Raw genomic sequence first — 14,792 nt, 5'->3', positions numbered from 1 at the left:
CTCACCACCCTCCCTCCGAGGTGCAACCCTCCTCTCTCCAACTGCTCCCCTCCTCCTCCGTCAGCCTCTGCCCCCATCACCTCCACCATCATCATCATCCCCACCCCCATCTCCCTCCAATGGTTCTCCTGGATCTGTCAAGCGTGGGAAGGGATGCTCTGCCCAGTATGCTATGTACTTGATATCCATGTCGGCATCCTCAATCTCTGGCCACATGTCCTAGGGTAGGGGCATCATCTCTACCAGCTGTGTAACTGCTTGATCATATGACAGTAAGGGCCCAAACTGTGCCTGATCTCTGACCGTCCGAGCATACATGCCTAAGCCCCGGGGCATCCTCTGAATCTTGCCAAACTATCAACCAACCCTGTCCACTAGCTGCCTCTCTAGCACATAGGGCATCCGCCCAATTAGGTACCTACTCCAAAAAGTGTAAGGCAGCTCAATTGCATCATCCTCCCACTACTCACATCCCAGATATGGCCTCCATATGACCACATCAATGTCATCTATCACTCGCCGCCAGTGCTCCAACCTACCAATCTGTGGCTGCGACGTGATCATATCATATAAATGCACAAAGCTGCGTCCATGTCCCTTGCCTCTGAAGTGTATCGGCCTCGTCACTGGTAGATGCTCATAAGCCCATACTTGCAGCAATGTCACCCCACAGCCCAATCCCACTAATCCATGATACACGAACTGATGTAGCTCATAATAGAGGTGTGCCAGCATGCACGGTCCCCAAGCATATCTGGTGTGTTGTGTCACCAATGTCTCCAGTGCTCCTCCCCAACCCATAGACAACCCCCATGTCACCCTATCTAGACACAGGAACCCACTGATCACTTCTCCTACCACTACCGGCAGCGCTAGCCCTGTGGCTGTCATAGTATCCCATGCCACATGTCCTGCCCTCATCTCCAGTCCTGGGTCCTGGAATACTCGTCTCAGGGCCTCCCTGTCTCCATCTCGATCATATGGGATCAGCTCCCCATCAATCGGTATCCTCAGTATCCTATATACATCCTCCAGGGTGACTGTCATCTCACCCATCGGCAAATGAAATGTACATGTCTCGGAGTGCCATCTCTTCGCCAGCGCAGTCAACAGTCCCATGTTCACCTAAAACTCAAGCACATATAGAACATGTCTCAATCCCATCTCCTCAATGGCAGCTCTGTCCTCGAATGACAACTCAGGTCGCAACCTCTGAGTCGATGGGAATCTCTCCCATGACTCCAACATCGGCAAATACTCCTGCAGTCAAACAAATCACTCATGTCAATCATAGTGGCATTCACTGTTCATCACAAAATGCTACTTTTTATCCAAATGCATATGGAATTTTTCACTAGTGACACTCACTGTTCATCACAAAGTGTTGCTCACATTTGCACTCCCTGTTCATCACAAAGTGTTGCTCATATTTTAGTACTCCCTGTTCATCACAAAGTACTCTATCTTGGTACTCACTGTTCATCACAAAGTGTCTTGATCTATCCTAGTCTTCCCTAGAGGACCTTCTTGAGTGTATCCTCTCAACAGCTTATCCAATCGATAGTGTATGTTCATCACAGAACTGCCGATTCGACCTAGGAGACAAATTCACTTTTTAAAACACAAACGCGCTTACCTGACATAAACGCGCTTAAAGACTGCACAGACACGCCTAAAAAACACAGACGTGCCTGACAAACATAGACGTGCCTATGCTCTGCACAGACGTGCCTGGGTGACACAGATGTGCCTTTTTGGCACAAACGCGCTTGTACATCACAGACGCGTCCGCATTTGACATAGATGCGGGTTCAAACGCAGATGCACCTGGCACAAACACAGACGCGCCTCGCGAGCACAGACGCGCCTAGACATTTTTGGACACTTTTTGGACCCTAGTCTAAGTGCATTTATTGCTCTATCTACCATACATTAATGACAAAATTAAATGCGTCAAAGTACGAGGAGGTTTGGTGGTACTTACCGGCTCTCTTGCCTCTGCTGGCCTCTGAAATCGGCGAACACGGTCGAATTTGTGAATGAAGGCCATCGCTGCTGACTGCTGCTGCTCTATTTTCGCTCTGCAATCTGCTCTCGTGGATGTGTAGATGACAATGAAGATGTATTTCCCCCCATGGTCTATCTTATAGCCTACCCTAGCCCTCGCCTTCATTTCCTGAGTCAGTCTTCATTATCCCGTGACTTTGTCACTTTATCCGGCCATTCCATTCTAGCCTTTCTTTCTTATTGAGAGATTGTCTGCAATCTTTTTAGACATTTTCATCCAATCTCTCGAGAGGGCATATCATTCCCATCCTGGGGCAACTCTGTATCAGTTCATCTTATCTTCTTTGAAACAACGCGACAAGCCGCATTGTCTCAAAGAGGGGCAAAATGTAGACACCCAAAATTGTCATGTCTAATTAAATAAATATTTTATTTATTTAATTATCTAAGCTTAATTCTTCTATTAATTAAATAAATCTTTATTTATTTAATTAATTCATTTATCCTCTTCTAGCCTTATTTCTCATTTAAATAAATACATTTATTTATTTAAATTATCCTTTTTCTAAATTAAATAATTATTTTATTTATTTAATTGATCCCACTTCTTCTATTAATTAATTCATTAGCCTTTTCTACCCATGACACATGTCATTCATCTCTTAATTCATACACTACCTACCCCTTTCATTATTTTATTATTTTCTTTACCTACCCTCTAATAATAGCCGACCTCCTTTTACACCTCTCAATCTTATCCCGCCATTTCATATAGTGTCTTCTATATAAGGAGATGCTTCCTTCATTATCAAAGCCTAATGAGCTAATCAATCATTCTAATCAATTTATGCACTTGACTACACTACGATCCTACTTGCAACCACATTCTGTTCTTTGTTGAGCTCTTGTGCACATAAAATCTGAGAGCAAATATATCAAGCAAGATCAATGGAGATAGGAAGAATGGAGATCCAAACCCTATTGGACATGTGATGGTATAATCTTTATGATTTCATTTGATTTGCATTGTCTTAAGTAATCTTCATATGTTATGGTGGATCTTTATTGTTGTTAGGCTAGGGTTTTGTGGTTGAATTCGTTTAGCCTTTCAATATCGTTATTATTGTTATCCATTTTCATTATTGTTATCCATTGTGGTCTTGTGGTGTCCATAGGGGTCAAATTGTGTCCTACGACCCCTTAGGACACCATATGACCCCTTAAGACACCAAATTATATGATTATGGGTCATATTGTGTCCTAAGGGGTTGTAGGACACCATATGACCCCTAAGGAAAACATATGACCTCTTATGACAACATATTGGGTTGTTGTGGGTCCTATGGTGTCCATAGGGGTCATATTGTGTTCACGACCCCTTAGGACACTATATGATCCCTTAGGACATAATATGACCCCTTAGAACATGGTAGGACCCATAAAGACCCAATATGGTGTCATAAGGGGCTTTATGTTGTTCTTAAGGGTCATATTCTGTCCTATTACCCCTTAGGACACCATATGACCTCTAATGACACAATTTGGTGTCTTAAGGGGTCATATGGTGTCTTAAGGGGTTGTAGGACACAATATGACCCCTATGGACACCGTAGAACCCATAAAGACCCAATATGGTGTCATAAGAGGTCGTTTATTATCTTTAGGGGTCATATGGTGTCCCATGACCCCTTAGGACACAATATGACCCATAACGACACAATTTTGTGTCTTAAGGGGTCATATGGTGTTCTAAGGGATCCTAGAACACAATATGACCCCTTAGGTCACCATATGACCCCTAACAACACCAAATGGTGTCATAAGGGGTCGTATATTGTCCTTAGGGGTCATATGGTGTCCCATGACCCCTTATGACCCCTTAGGACACCATACGACCCCTAACGACACCATATGGTGTCATAAGGGGTCCTATGTTATCTAAGGGTCATATGGTGTCCTACGACCCCTTAGGACACCATATGACCCCTTAAGACATGAAATTGTGTTGTTAGGGGTCATATGGTGTCCTATGAGGTTGTAGGACACAATATGACCCCTTAGCACACCCTATGACCCCTTAAGACACCAAATGGTGCCGTTGGGGGTCATATGGTGTCCTAAGGGGTCATAGGACATAATATGACCCCTTAGGACACTATAGGACCCATAACAATCAAATATGGTGTCATAAGGGGCTGTATGTTGTCTTTAGGGGTCATATTATGTCCTACGACCCCTTAGGACAACATATGACTCATAACGATATAATTTGGTGTCTTAAGGATTCATATGGTGTCCTAAAGGGTTGTAGGACACAATATGACCCCTATAGACACCATAGGACCAATAACGACCCAATATGGTGTCATAAGAGGTTTTATGTTGTCCTTAAGGGTCATATGGTGTCCCATGACCCCTTAGAACACAATATGACCCACAACAACACAATTTGGTGTGTTAAGGGGTCATATGGTGTCCTAAGGGATCATAAGGGGTCATGGGGCACCATATGACCCCTAAGGATAATATAAAACCCCTTATGGCACCATATGGTGTTGTTATGGGTCAAATGGTGTCCTAAGGGGTTGTAGGACATAATATGACCCCTTAGGACAACATATGACCCCTTAAGACACCAAATTGTGTTGTTAGGGGTCATATTATGTCCTAAGCTATCATAGGACACAATACGACCCCTTAGGACACCATAGGACCCATAACAACTCAATATGGTGTCATAAGAGGTTGTATGTTTTCCTTGGGAGTCATATGGTGTCCTACAACCCCTTAAGATGTCATTTGACCCCTAACAACACAATTTGGTGTCTTAAGGGATCATCTGGAGTCCTAAGAAGTTATAGGACACAATATGACCCCTATGGACACCATAAGACCCATTACAACCCAATATGGTGTCATAAGAGGTTGTATGTTGTCATTAGGGGTCAGATGGTTTTCTATGACCCCTTAGGACACCATATGACCCTTAATGACACAATTTAGTGTCTTCTGGGATCATATTGTGTCATAAGAGGTTGTATGTTGTCCTTAGGGGTCATATGGTATCCTACAACCCCTTAGGACAACATATGACCCCTAACAACATGGTTTGGTGTATTCAGGGATCATATGGTGTTCTAAGGGGTCGTAGGACACAATATGACCCCTATGTACACCATAGGACCCATAATAACCCAATATGGTGTCATAAGAGGTCGTATTTTGTCCTTACAGGTCATATGGTGTCCCATGACCCCTTAGGACATAATATGACCCATAATGACACAATTTAGTGTTTTAAGTGGTCATACATTGTCCTAAGGGGTCGTAGGACACAATATGACCCCTTAGGACACCTCGTGACCCCTAACGACACTATATGGTGTCATAAGGGGTTGTATGTTGTCTTTAGGGGTCATTTGGTATCCCTTGACCTCTTATGACCCCTTAGGAAACCATACGACACCTTATGATACCATATTCATTTGTTATGTGTCCTATGGTGTCCTAAGGGGTCACATTATGTCCTATGACCCCTTAGGACACCATAAGACCCCTAATGACATAATTTGTTGTCTTAAGGGATCATATTGTGTCCTCAGACCGCTAAGAACACCATATGACCCCTAATGACATAATTCAGTGTCTTAAGGGGTCATATGGTGTCCAGGGGTTGTAGGACACCATATGACCCCTATAGACACCATAGGACCCCTTATGACACCATATGGTGTCGTTAGGGGTCATACAGTGTCCTACGGGGTCATAAGGGGTCATGGGATACCATATTACCCCTTAAGACACAAAATTGTGTCGTTAAGGGTCATATTGTGTCCTATGGGGTCATGGGACACCATATGACCCCTAAGGACAGCATACAACCCCTTATGACACCATGTTGGGTTGTTATGGGTCCTATGGTGTCCTAAGTGGTTATATTGTGTCCAACGACCCCTTAAGACACCATATTTGGTCGTTATGGGTCTTATAGTGTCCTAAGGGATCATATTGTTTCCTACAACCCCTTAGGGTCCTACAACCCCTTAGGACACCATATGACCCCTTAAGACACCAAATTGTGTCATTATGGGTCATATTGTGTCCTTATGGGTCATATTGTGTCATATAACCCCTTTAAGACATCATATGACCCCTTAGGACACAATATGACCCCTTATGACACCATATTGGGTCGCTATGGGTCCTATGGTGTCCTAAGGGGTCATATTGTGTCCTACAACCCCTTAAGACACCATATGACCCATAACGACACAATTTTGTATCTTAATCTCTCTCTCCCCCTCTCCCCTAATCCCTCTCTCTCTCTCCACTAATTTATTCTTTGTTAGATAATAAAATGAATAGAAATTTTTTTCTCTATAAATATAACCCATATTGAATAAAAAACATTAGATATATTATAAATTATTAATTTATATTTTATTCTACATTATAATTGATATTATTTATTTCAAAATTATCATCTATAAAAACTACAATGAAAGACTACCTATACTAAATTATCTTTCCTTGCCATTAGATGGAAAAGAAAAGAATGGTGAAGGATACAGTCAATGAAATATTTTTGTATTTCTGACAACAATAATTGATTCGATCTTTAAAAAAGAGATTTTTTCATTCTAATTAAGACATTGATGAACAAACTATAAAAATAAGCTGACCTTCCTTGGATTTTTTGAGATTTTTTTGACGTTCACACTGCACTACCTAACTGTAGACACAAAACATTCCAATAACTTTATTCAATGCTCCGTGAGCTGTATTGAATAGTTGATTACACTGATATTCAAAGGTACCCATCGAAGAAATCATGGACTGTAGTGTAGAGAATCTCTGGATAAAGCTCACAAACTTCCACGTCTTTGCGCTCTTCCATTTTAAAAGTGTATTGACACCCATTAATGAAGATGTCATGTGTCAGGGAAGCCACAATGCTCTCTGGAATATTGTTGGCTGCACAGAAAAAAACCAAAAAGCAAATAAATCCACAAAAGATTGTGGAATAAATGTGTAAGCCAAATTGGTTGTTAATGGAGTTTTCTGATCTCTATCCCTTCATATTCTGTTTTTTTTAATGGTAGTAAATTAGTAATGATTATGTTGAAAGCTGGCATGGTAATATACCTTTGGCTAAGTCCAAGAGATCTTGTTCTGAGATACAAACCCGAGGAAGAGTTTTTCCAATCTTCTTCTCCCAAATTGCTGCAAGCTCATTCAGTGTGAGAAAATTCTTGGGTGGTCTGAAATGCACAATTTTGTTAACAGTCCGGACATCCTCCACAGCCTTTATGGTGTACTTTCCAATGTCTTCTCCAGTCACAAAGTATGCTGTTATCCATAGAGACTAGTAGTATTAGATTTTCAACAATTTTATATCAATATTTCGGATCACAATTTACAATCTATTAATATAATCAAAAATACATTCTATGATATTATTGTGTATCCATGTTGATAATATTTAATACTTTACCCTTGATGTTTCCATCTCCGTAGATTTCAAATTGATCTTGGGGAGGAGGAAGCTCAGAGGGATGGGTATGATAAAAGTAAGGCCACCCAGCAATGGAATTGCAGCAGATGTAAGTGTATGGAATGTTGGCTGCCTCTACTGCCCTCCTAATAAGTCTCTTTTCTTTGTAAAAGCTTAGCCCTGGCTCCACTGGATTGGCTCTGTCTATATCATGCCCAAATTCTGAAGGAAGAAACCTCTGCATCAAAGTTGCTCAACAATTCTTGTGTCAGTTACAGCTGAAAAGCATTAAAAATAAATAATGTTTGGGTCCTAAGTCCTGACCTTAACCGTGCCAATTTCTTTAATGGCGTCTACAATCTTGAGCTGATCTGTAAGTTGACCGCCCCCTACAACAGAAATAACAACATCGATGTCTTGCATGGCCTTTACCATTGAACTGTGATCGTTTAAATCTCCCTGCAGAACACCCATTATAACACAGTGTATCTTAATAAGGCCCATTACAAATTCCATAAGACCTATAACAGTGTACTTTAATAAGACCCATTACAGCACATAGTGTACGTTAAAAATCCCATTATAACATAGTGTACGTTAATAGGACCCATTATAGCACACAGAGATGTTAATAATACCCATTTCAAAATGTGTAAGACCCATTGCAACACACATTTACAATTGTAAGACAGCTCTTTATCCCAACCAAATTAGACCCTACGGAGAGTAACTGAACAACCCTTCTAAAAATTAATAAGACCCATTACAGCACACCCACTTTGTCATAGTGTACGTTGATAAGACCCATTATAATGGTCAAACCAGCAAAGCTTAATTATATATTCTAAACTCATATAATCAATCAAAACAATCTATGGCCTCTATAAAAACAATATTCTAAACAACTATACGCACTGGCCAATACTACAAAAATCATTTCTCTATGACAGAATTTGTGACATACATAGACAATGTTAACACCAGAATCTTTCAATTCATGGAGGCACTTTTCTTTGGCAGCATCAAAGGCAGTCATGGGTCTTATAAGAGCATAAGTAGGATGGCCTGCAGCTACAACTGCAAGAGCAACAAAGCGACCAATATAACCAGTGGCTCCAATCACTAGTATTTTACTACTACTAATACTTTTCTCTTCCTTCACAATATGGTCACATGAGGCCATGGTTGATACCAAATTTTCCTCCAATATTTGAGTATGAAGGCAGAGATCGAAAGAATGAGGGAATGCAGCAGCACTTGCAGCCATTTTTATTTCCAAAAAACTTAACAACTCTTACCCAACCTAGGAATTTGGAGGAAAAACGTTGGTGTGGGCAATGTACGCAAACACGCAATATATATAGACGACCGGAATGTAACGCACGTGGACGATTTGCTGTTGATCGACAGCTAGACTTAACCTTTTTAACCATATCAAACATGATCACACCTAAAATAAAAAATAGGTACCAAAAAAAAATCAAAATAGTTACAAAATGTTGGTTCGCTGGTCTCATTTTAATTCTTTATCTTAGTTTTCATACTAAGTTACAAAATGTTGGTTGGTTGGACTCCCTCGCAATTGATCTATCACTTCTATTGTTTGCACTTGTCTATCACCTTTGTGAATCTTAAATTACATTATGTTATTGTTTACTTTACATTCATATTTTCTTTGTTTCAGTTTCACATACAACTTAATGTTTTGTAGATACTATTTGATTATATGTTATTGAAGGTTAATACATTATGAAGTCAAGTTGTCCCAAGGCCTATACAACATCATAACTTTCCAATGATTTTTTTGTGTTGATAATCACATACTAGAATGAATTAACATTAGATTATCTTAAGATTTTCTAACCAACAATCATATTAAGTTTGATTTAGTTTAATTTCTTCCATCATATCTCAGCATTTTTTATAAAGTTAATTATTAACTAAAATAAATATTATTTTAATATTAAAAATAATTGAGAAAAATGTTTAAAATCTTCTTAAAATTTTAAGAAAATAAATATTTAAAATTGTTAAAATTATAAAATATCCAAAATAATTAAATAAATATTTTATATAAATTCAAATAAAAGCTCATAATATAATTATTCTACAATAATAAAATTTAATAGAATAAAATAAATTATAAATCAAGCTATTTCTAATAGCGCTATTATTATTGCTATTTCACGAAATAGACATAAGCAATAAATATAATTTCAAATTTAAACATAAATAAAATTTAAAATAGAGAAAACAACCACGCAAAGTCAAATTATATAAAATTAAAATACTAATAAATATAATAATTAAAAAATAAATAAAATTAATAATAGAAATAATAGTAGCCTTATTATATAATAGGTTTATTGTGTTAATAAATAATTAAATAAAAAAATATTAATATTTTATTTTAGTAGAATTTAAATATAAATATAATATGTATTAAAACTATAATTAATATCAAATAATGTAAACATTGGGGAGAGATTTGCACGCGGTCTGTAACTTGAGAGAAAAGGACAATTGAAGGCCAATCTTCGCACGAGCCTCGGCCCGAGCGGAGGCGGCCTTTAGGGGTAGTTTCAAGTTCGCAGTTAATGCGATTTCTCTCGCACATCGTTGTAATTCTTCTTGTTTATGGGTGATGGAAACCACTTGGACACTCATTCTTCCTCTTTGGCGGCGAAGGGTAGCGGTTCTTTCCTGCAAGCGGTTGTGGGGGTCAACTTCGCTCTTGAAGGTGTCGGCTTTGAAGGCGTCCTGTCGCCCGCGAATGGAGAGGATCCAGGAGGAACCAGAGGAAGTAAGTCATCTTCTAATGCCTCTCTTATCATTATGCCTAATTCTAAAATGAACAGTGTTGTCTGAGGAATGTAACAGACTTAGGGATCTCACCATATTTTTTGCCGTTGTCGACCCATCTAAAATCCCTGCTAGAAGTTTTTTGAATAATTGGCTTCAATCTCTGTGGGTCAATAAATTAGGGTTTCAATTTCAGTTCTATCGAATGGTTCAAAGAGGTAAAGGGCTTAAAAAAGGAAGTGCTCAAAAAAGAATTATGGACCATAGGTAAAGGGCGTTTCAGGGCTATTGGGTAGGAACCGAAAGCTATCCATGAAAAAATCCTTGCTCTTTCATGTCCTAGATGGGTCTCTGTCAAGAATGTCCCTCCCATCATGTGGAAATGGCTTCCTAAAGCCGTCGAATCAATTGGAAATATTGTGAGAATGGACAATTCCTCCACTTTGCTTCCACACATGGATGTCAGACTCCTAATTTCTATTAAACCCGGTATTGATATTCTAAATGAGATTAAATTTGAACTTGAAGAGGAAGTTTTTGTGTGCCCTATTGAACTATTGGGCGAAATTAATGCATGTTTTATTTGCAAAAAGGAAGGGCATGTTCATAAAAATTGTCATCTACTTAAGAATGGGTCTTCCAAAACTACCAATGTCAGTCCGGCCAATGGCCTTTATCTCTCCAAGGCCAATCCCCTCTAGCATTCGAACCATGCTTTCCACAATCTCGTTCAACCTTCCACTTCCCTTGAGACCACTCCTCCCTCGGACACTATCCTGACTGTTGTTAATTCCCCAACTAGGGATATGAAATGTGATAACTTTAATAGGGTTCTAGAAGGTTCCTCCTAGGAGAATATTGCTTCCAAGCTTGATTCCCTTCATGTTGCAATTAAAGTTGCATCCTAAGAGTCTCACCCCCCCTGTCTAACCTGGAGTCTAAAGGGAAGACACCGGAAGATCTTCGTTCCAAACACAAGACTATGAATGCCCAACAAATTGTTCTAGAAAAACTTAGAAACCTCAGAGAGACTCAAAAAAGAATTGAGGCTCAGATTAATGACTTTGATGTTGTGGTTATTCCTGTCATACCTGAGAATGACATTCTAACTAATGTGCTCCCCATCCCTAAGATGGTGTAGGCAAAGGTTATTAAGAAAGGGATTTTGGGGACCATCGCTTTAGAGAGGGAATCATTGCCCTTCTCGCATATTCAAGGCTTGAATCCAAACATGATTAATATCCCCCCCTCCTCTTCTCCTAGCACCTCTTCCCAGGCACTGGTTAGGGATGAGGTTGGGATTAGCTTTAGTGTTGTTCTAGAGGATGATGAGATCGATACAGAATGTGCTAAGATGGGGGACTCTGAGCATGATAGTTATGGGAAAGAAGAAGACAAGAGTCTAGCATGGGCCATTATTCCTTACTTAGGAACCTTGGAGAATATCATTTTACAGCAAGCCATGAAGGCCTACAATGTGAACCAAGCTAAATCTAAACCACACAAAAAGAAAGAAGCTAGCAAGAAGAAGTTAGCCCCGCCCTCATTAGGTGCTGAGGAAATTTTTGAGTTCAAAAGGCCAAGAGGCAGACCTAAGGGTTCAGATCTGAGTACATCTAGTCCCTCTAGTAAAAACAAGAGTTTCCCTAAATGTTATAAGTCATTTAGGGTTCCAATGGACATGTCTTCATAGTCTAGATGGAGTTAAGTTGTGTGTCATGGAATTTCAAGGGACTATAATCCCCTGACAGAAAATATGTGGTTAAGATGTTCCTTAGGCAGCACAAGGATGTGGATGTCCTCATGATATAGGAGATTAAGGTAGTCTAGTTCACTCTAGAAGTTAATCTTAAGTGTATATGGAGAGATGCCATATCATTCTCTACCAATCATCAAAAGGGTAGAGGGGAAGTGGCCATTCTACTGAGCAATAAATGGAATGGGGTTGTACATAGATGGGGCTCCTCCCCCTATAACAAGATGGTTTGGCTTGTTCTTAAGGTGTAGGATTCAGAGTTCGGGATAGGTTCTTTTTATGCCTCCAATGACTATAGAGAGAGATCAGAAATTTGGAAGTGGATGTCGCAACTAGAAGAGATTCCCTGGTTGTTTGGTGGAGATTTCAATCTGATTGAGAGATATTCATATAAACTTGGAGGGGGCAGGTTTGAATGGAAAGGGGATGAGAGGTTCTATTGGAATAGGATGATCAATCATCTTAAGCTCTTTGAGCCCCTTGCTGGGAAAAAAGATGATTTTAAGGACATCTGGTTCTCTTGGTGTAACTATCAACAAGGACACAAGAGGATCTACAATAGGTTGGACAGGTTCTATGCTAATAGAGAGGAAGTGAAATTTAAGAGGAACAATGTTGGTTGTTGTGTGAAGGTAACTCCATGCACTCTCTCTAATCATCATCCAGTGTTAGCTACCTTGACACTAGGCCTCCCTCCTTCTGTCCCCTCCCCGAGAAGCTCTAATTTTTGCCTTAATTATAATATATTGTTAGATGAGGATGTCAATCAAGCTACCTTTATCATCAAGCTCTTCAATGACTATAACAATTCTCTAACAACTGAGAGGGCTATATGGAACCAAAATGTAGTACATTGGAGAATGCTCTTCCAAACAGTGGGAAAGAAGAAGGTTAAGGATGCAAGGAGGATAGAATCTACTCTCCATGATAAGTTGGTTGTAGCTGAATCTAAAATCCAAAACAACCCCAGGAGTGACAGTGCCCGTGAGGCCTTATGGAAGGCTAAAGATACTCCCAGGAGGGTGTAGAATTACAAGATCCAAGGACTGAAAACCAAGGCTAGAATGAACTGGCTAGAACATGGTGACAAGGGTTCTAAATTTTTTTCCAGTGTTTTAAAACATAAGGAGGCTCAGGAAAGGATTGGTGGTATAAGGAACGGAGAGGTTTTCATTGAAGACTCTAGAGGAATACTTAATTCTTTTGTTAAGTTCTACTCTACCCTGTTCAAATCAAGGGATGGAGATCCCATAAAGACCCAAGTGAGAGCTAAAATAAAGTCCATTATTCTAAAAAAAGTGTGTAAATGGTATGTGGATATTCTAAGTAAGGTAATATGAGTGCAAGAAGTTAATAATGTTATTGCCACTCTAAACAATGACAGAGCCCTAGGGCCAGATGGGCTCACAGTTGACTTTTTCAAGAAATATCAGGATTGGATTAGTGAGGCTCTATGGAAAGTCTAAATAGAAGCTTTTGGGGTAGGAACGTTAGGGGAGGAAATCAAGAGTGGGCTTATTAAATTACTCCCCAAGGAGGGGGATAGGACTTTGGTCAAAAATTGGAGCCCTACCACCCTCCTTAACATTTCATATAAGATCTTAGCTAAACTATTGGCCAGAAGAGTGGAGGATATCCTACCTAAAATCATATCACATACTCAAACAGGCTTTGTAAAGGGGAGATACATTCTAGAGAACCTTCTTACTTGTTGGGAAACCATTTTTTGAGCCAAAGAGTCCAATCGGCAACCTGCCATGCCACTACTTGATTTTGAAAAGGACTATGACAAGATTGAGTGGAGTTTTGTCTTCATGATGTTAGAACGATTAGGGTTTCCTAGATATTTCTGCAGAATGATTGAGACCATGTTGACTAATGCTAATGCGAGCATCAAAATTAATGGTGTCAGATCGGATAAGATCTCTCTCTTTAGATCTATTAGATAGGGGTGCCCCTTAGCCCCTGCCTTATTTGTTATAGTTGTTGGTGCCCTACACTATATTCTAAGGGATGGGTCACTATTCAGCAGGGCGTTAGGGGTATTCCTACCTAACCAGGAGGAACATTCGAATGTAAAATTTGTCGATGATACTGCTATCATACTGAAATTGGAGGAAAATAACCTAATATCCCTAATGAACAAATTGGATATATTTTTTGTGGCCTTTGGGAGCAAGATCTCTCTGTCCAAATCAATTATGCTTGGCTAGGAAAATAGCCCTCCTCCTTGGTTTAGTAAATATTCTTTATTATGGGGGGGGTGAGTTTAAAACCAAATACTTGGGTGTTCTCTTCTCTATCAATCCCAATACTAAGGAAATGTGGCTATGGATCAAATAAAAAATAAACAAAAAGATTGGAAAATGGGATAAACACTATCTCTCATTGGCAGGCAGAATTAAGGTATGTCAGAAGATTATATCTTCTTATAATATATATTATGCATTGGCCTGATTATTTAGCAACTAGCAATGGAATCATATTCAAAAATAGGTTAGGAACTTTTTATGGTCTGATGGCAAAGGGAATAAGAAGATGTATATGGTTAAATGGAAATGGTTCTCTATGAGTAAGCTCAAGGGAGGGCTAGGTCTCAAAGATATCAGAGTGCAAGGGTTTTCCTTGGCGGCTAAATGGATCTTCAGGGCTCTAGAAGGGGAGGAGCCTAGGAAAATCCTTATTAGACACAACATCTCTCAATCTATTCCTAAACAGGGTAAAACTTGAAAT

At 39.5% G+C, this 14,792-nt stretch overlaps 1 protein-coding gene across 1 annotated transcript; it reads right to left on the bottom strand.

Moving 5' to 3' along the window:
• Positions 1-6,613: 6,613 nt before the first annotated feature.
• Positions 6,614-8,809, bottom strand: LOC131029283 (leucoanthocyanidin reductase). The gene is made up of 5 exons (XM_057959707.2): positions 8,466-8,809; positions 7,826-7,960; positions 7,502-7,739; positions 7,153-7,356; positions 6,614-6,981 (listed from the first exon to the last, which is right to left on the bottom strand). Exons 1-5 carry the CDS (start codon positions 8,766-8,768, stop codon positions 6,815-6,817), a joined length of 1,047 nt encoding a protein of 348 aa, XP_057815690.1. The 5' UTR covers positions 8,769-8,809; the 3' UTR covers positions 6,614-6,814.
• Positions 8,810-14,792: the final 5,983 nt, after the last annotated feature.

Source organism: Cryptomeria japonica, chromosome 10 (assembly GCF_030272615.1).
Source record: "Cryptomeria japonica chromosome 10, Sugi_1.0, whole genome shotgun sequence".
NCBI lineage: Eukaryota > Viridiplantae > Streptophyta > Pinopsida > Cupressales > Cupressaceae > Cryptomeria > Cryptomeria japonica.
This window is presented reverse-complemented; position numbering and strand designations above follow the sequence as displayed.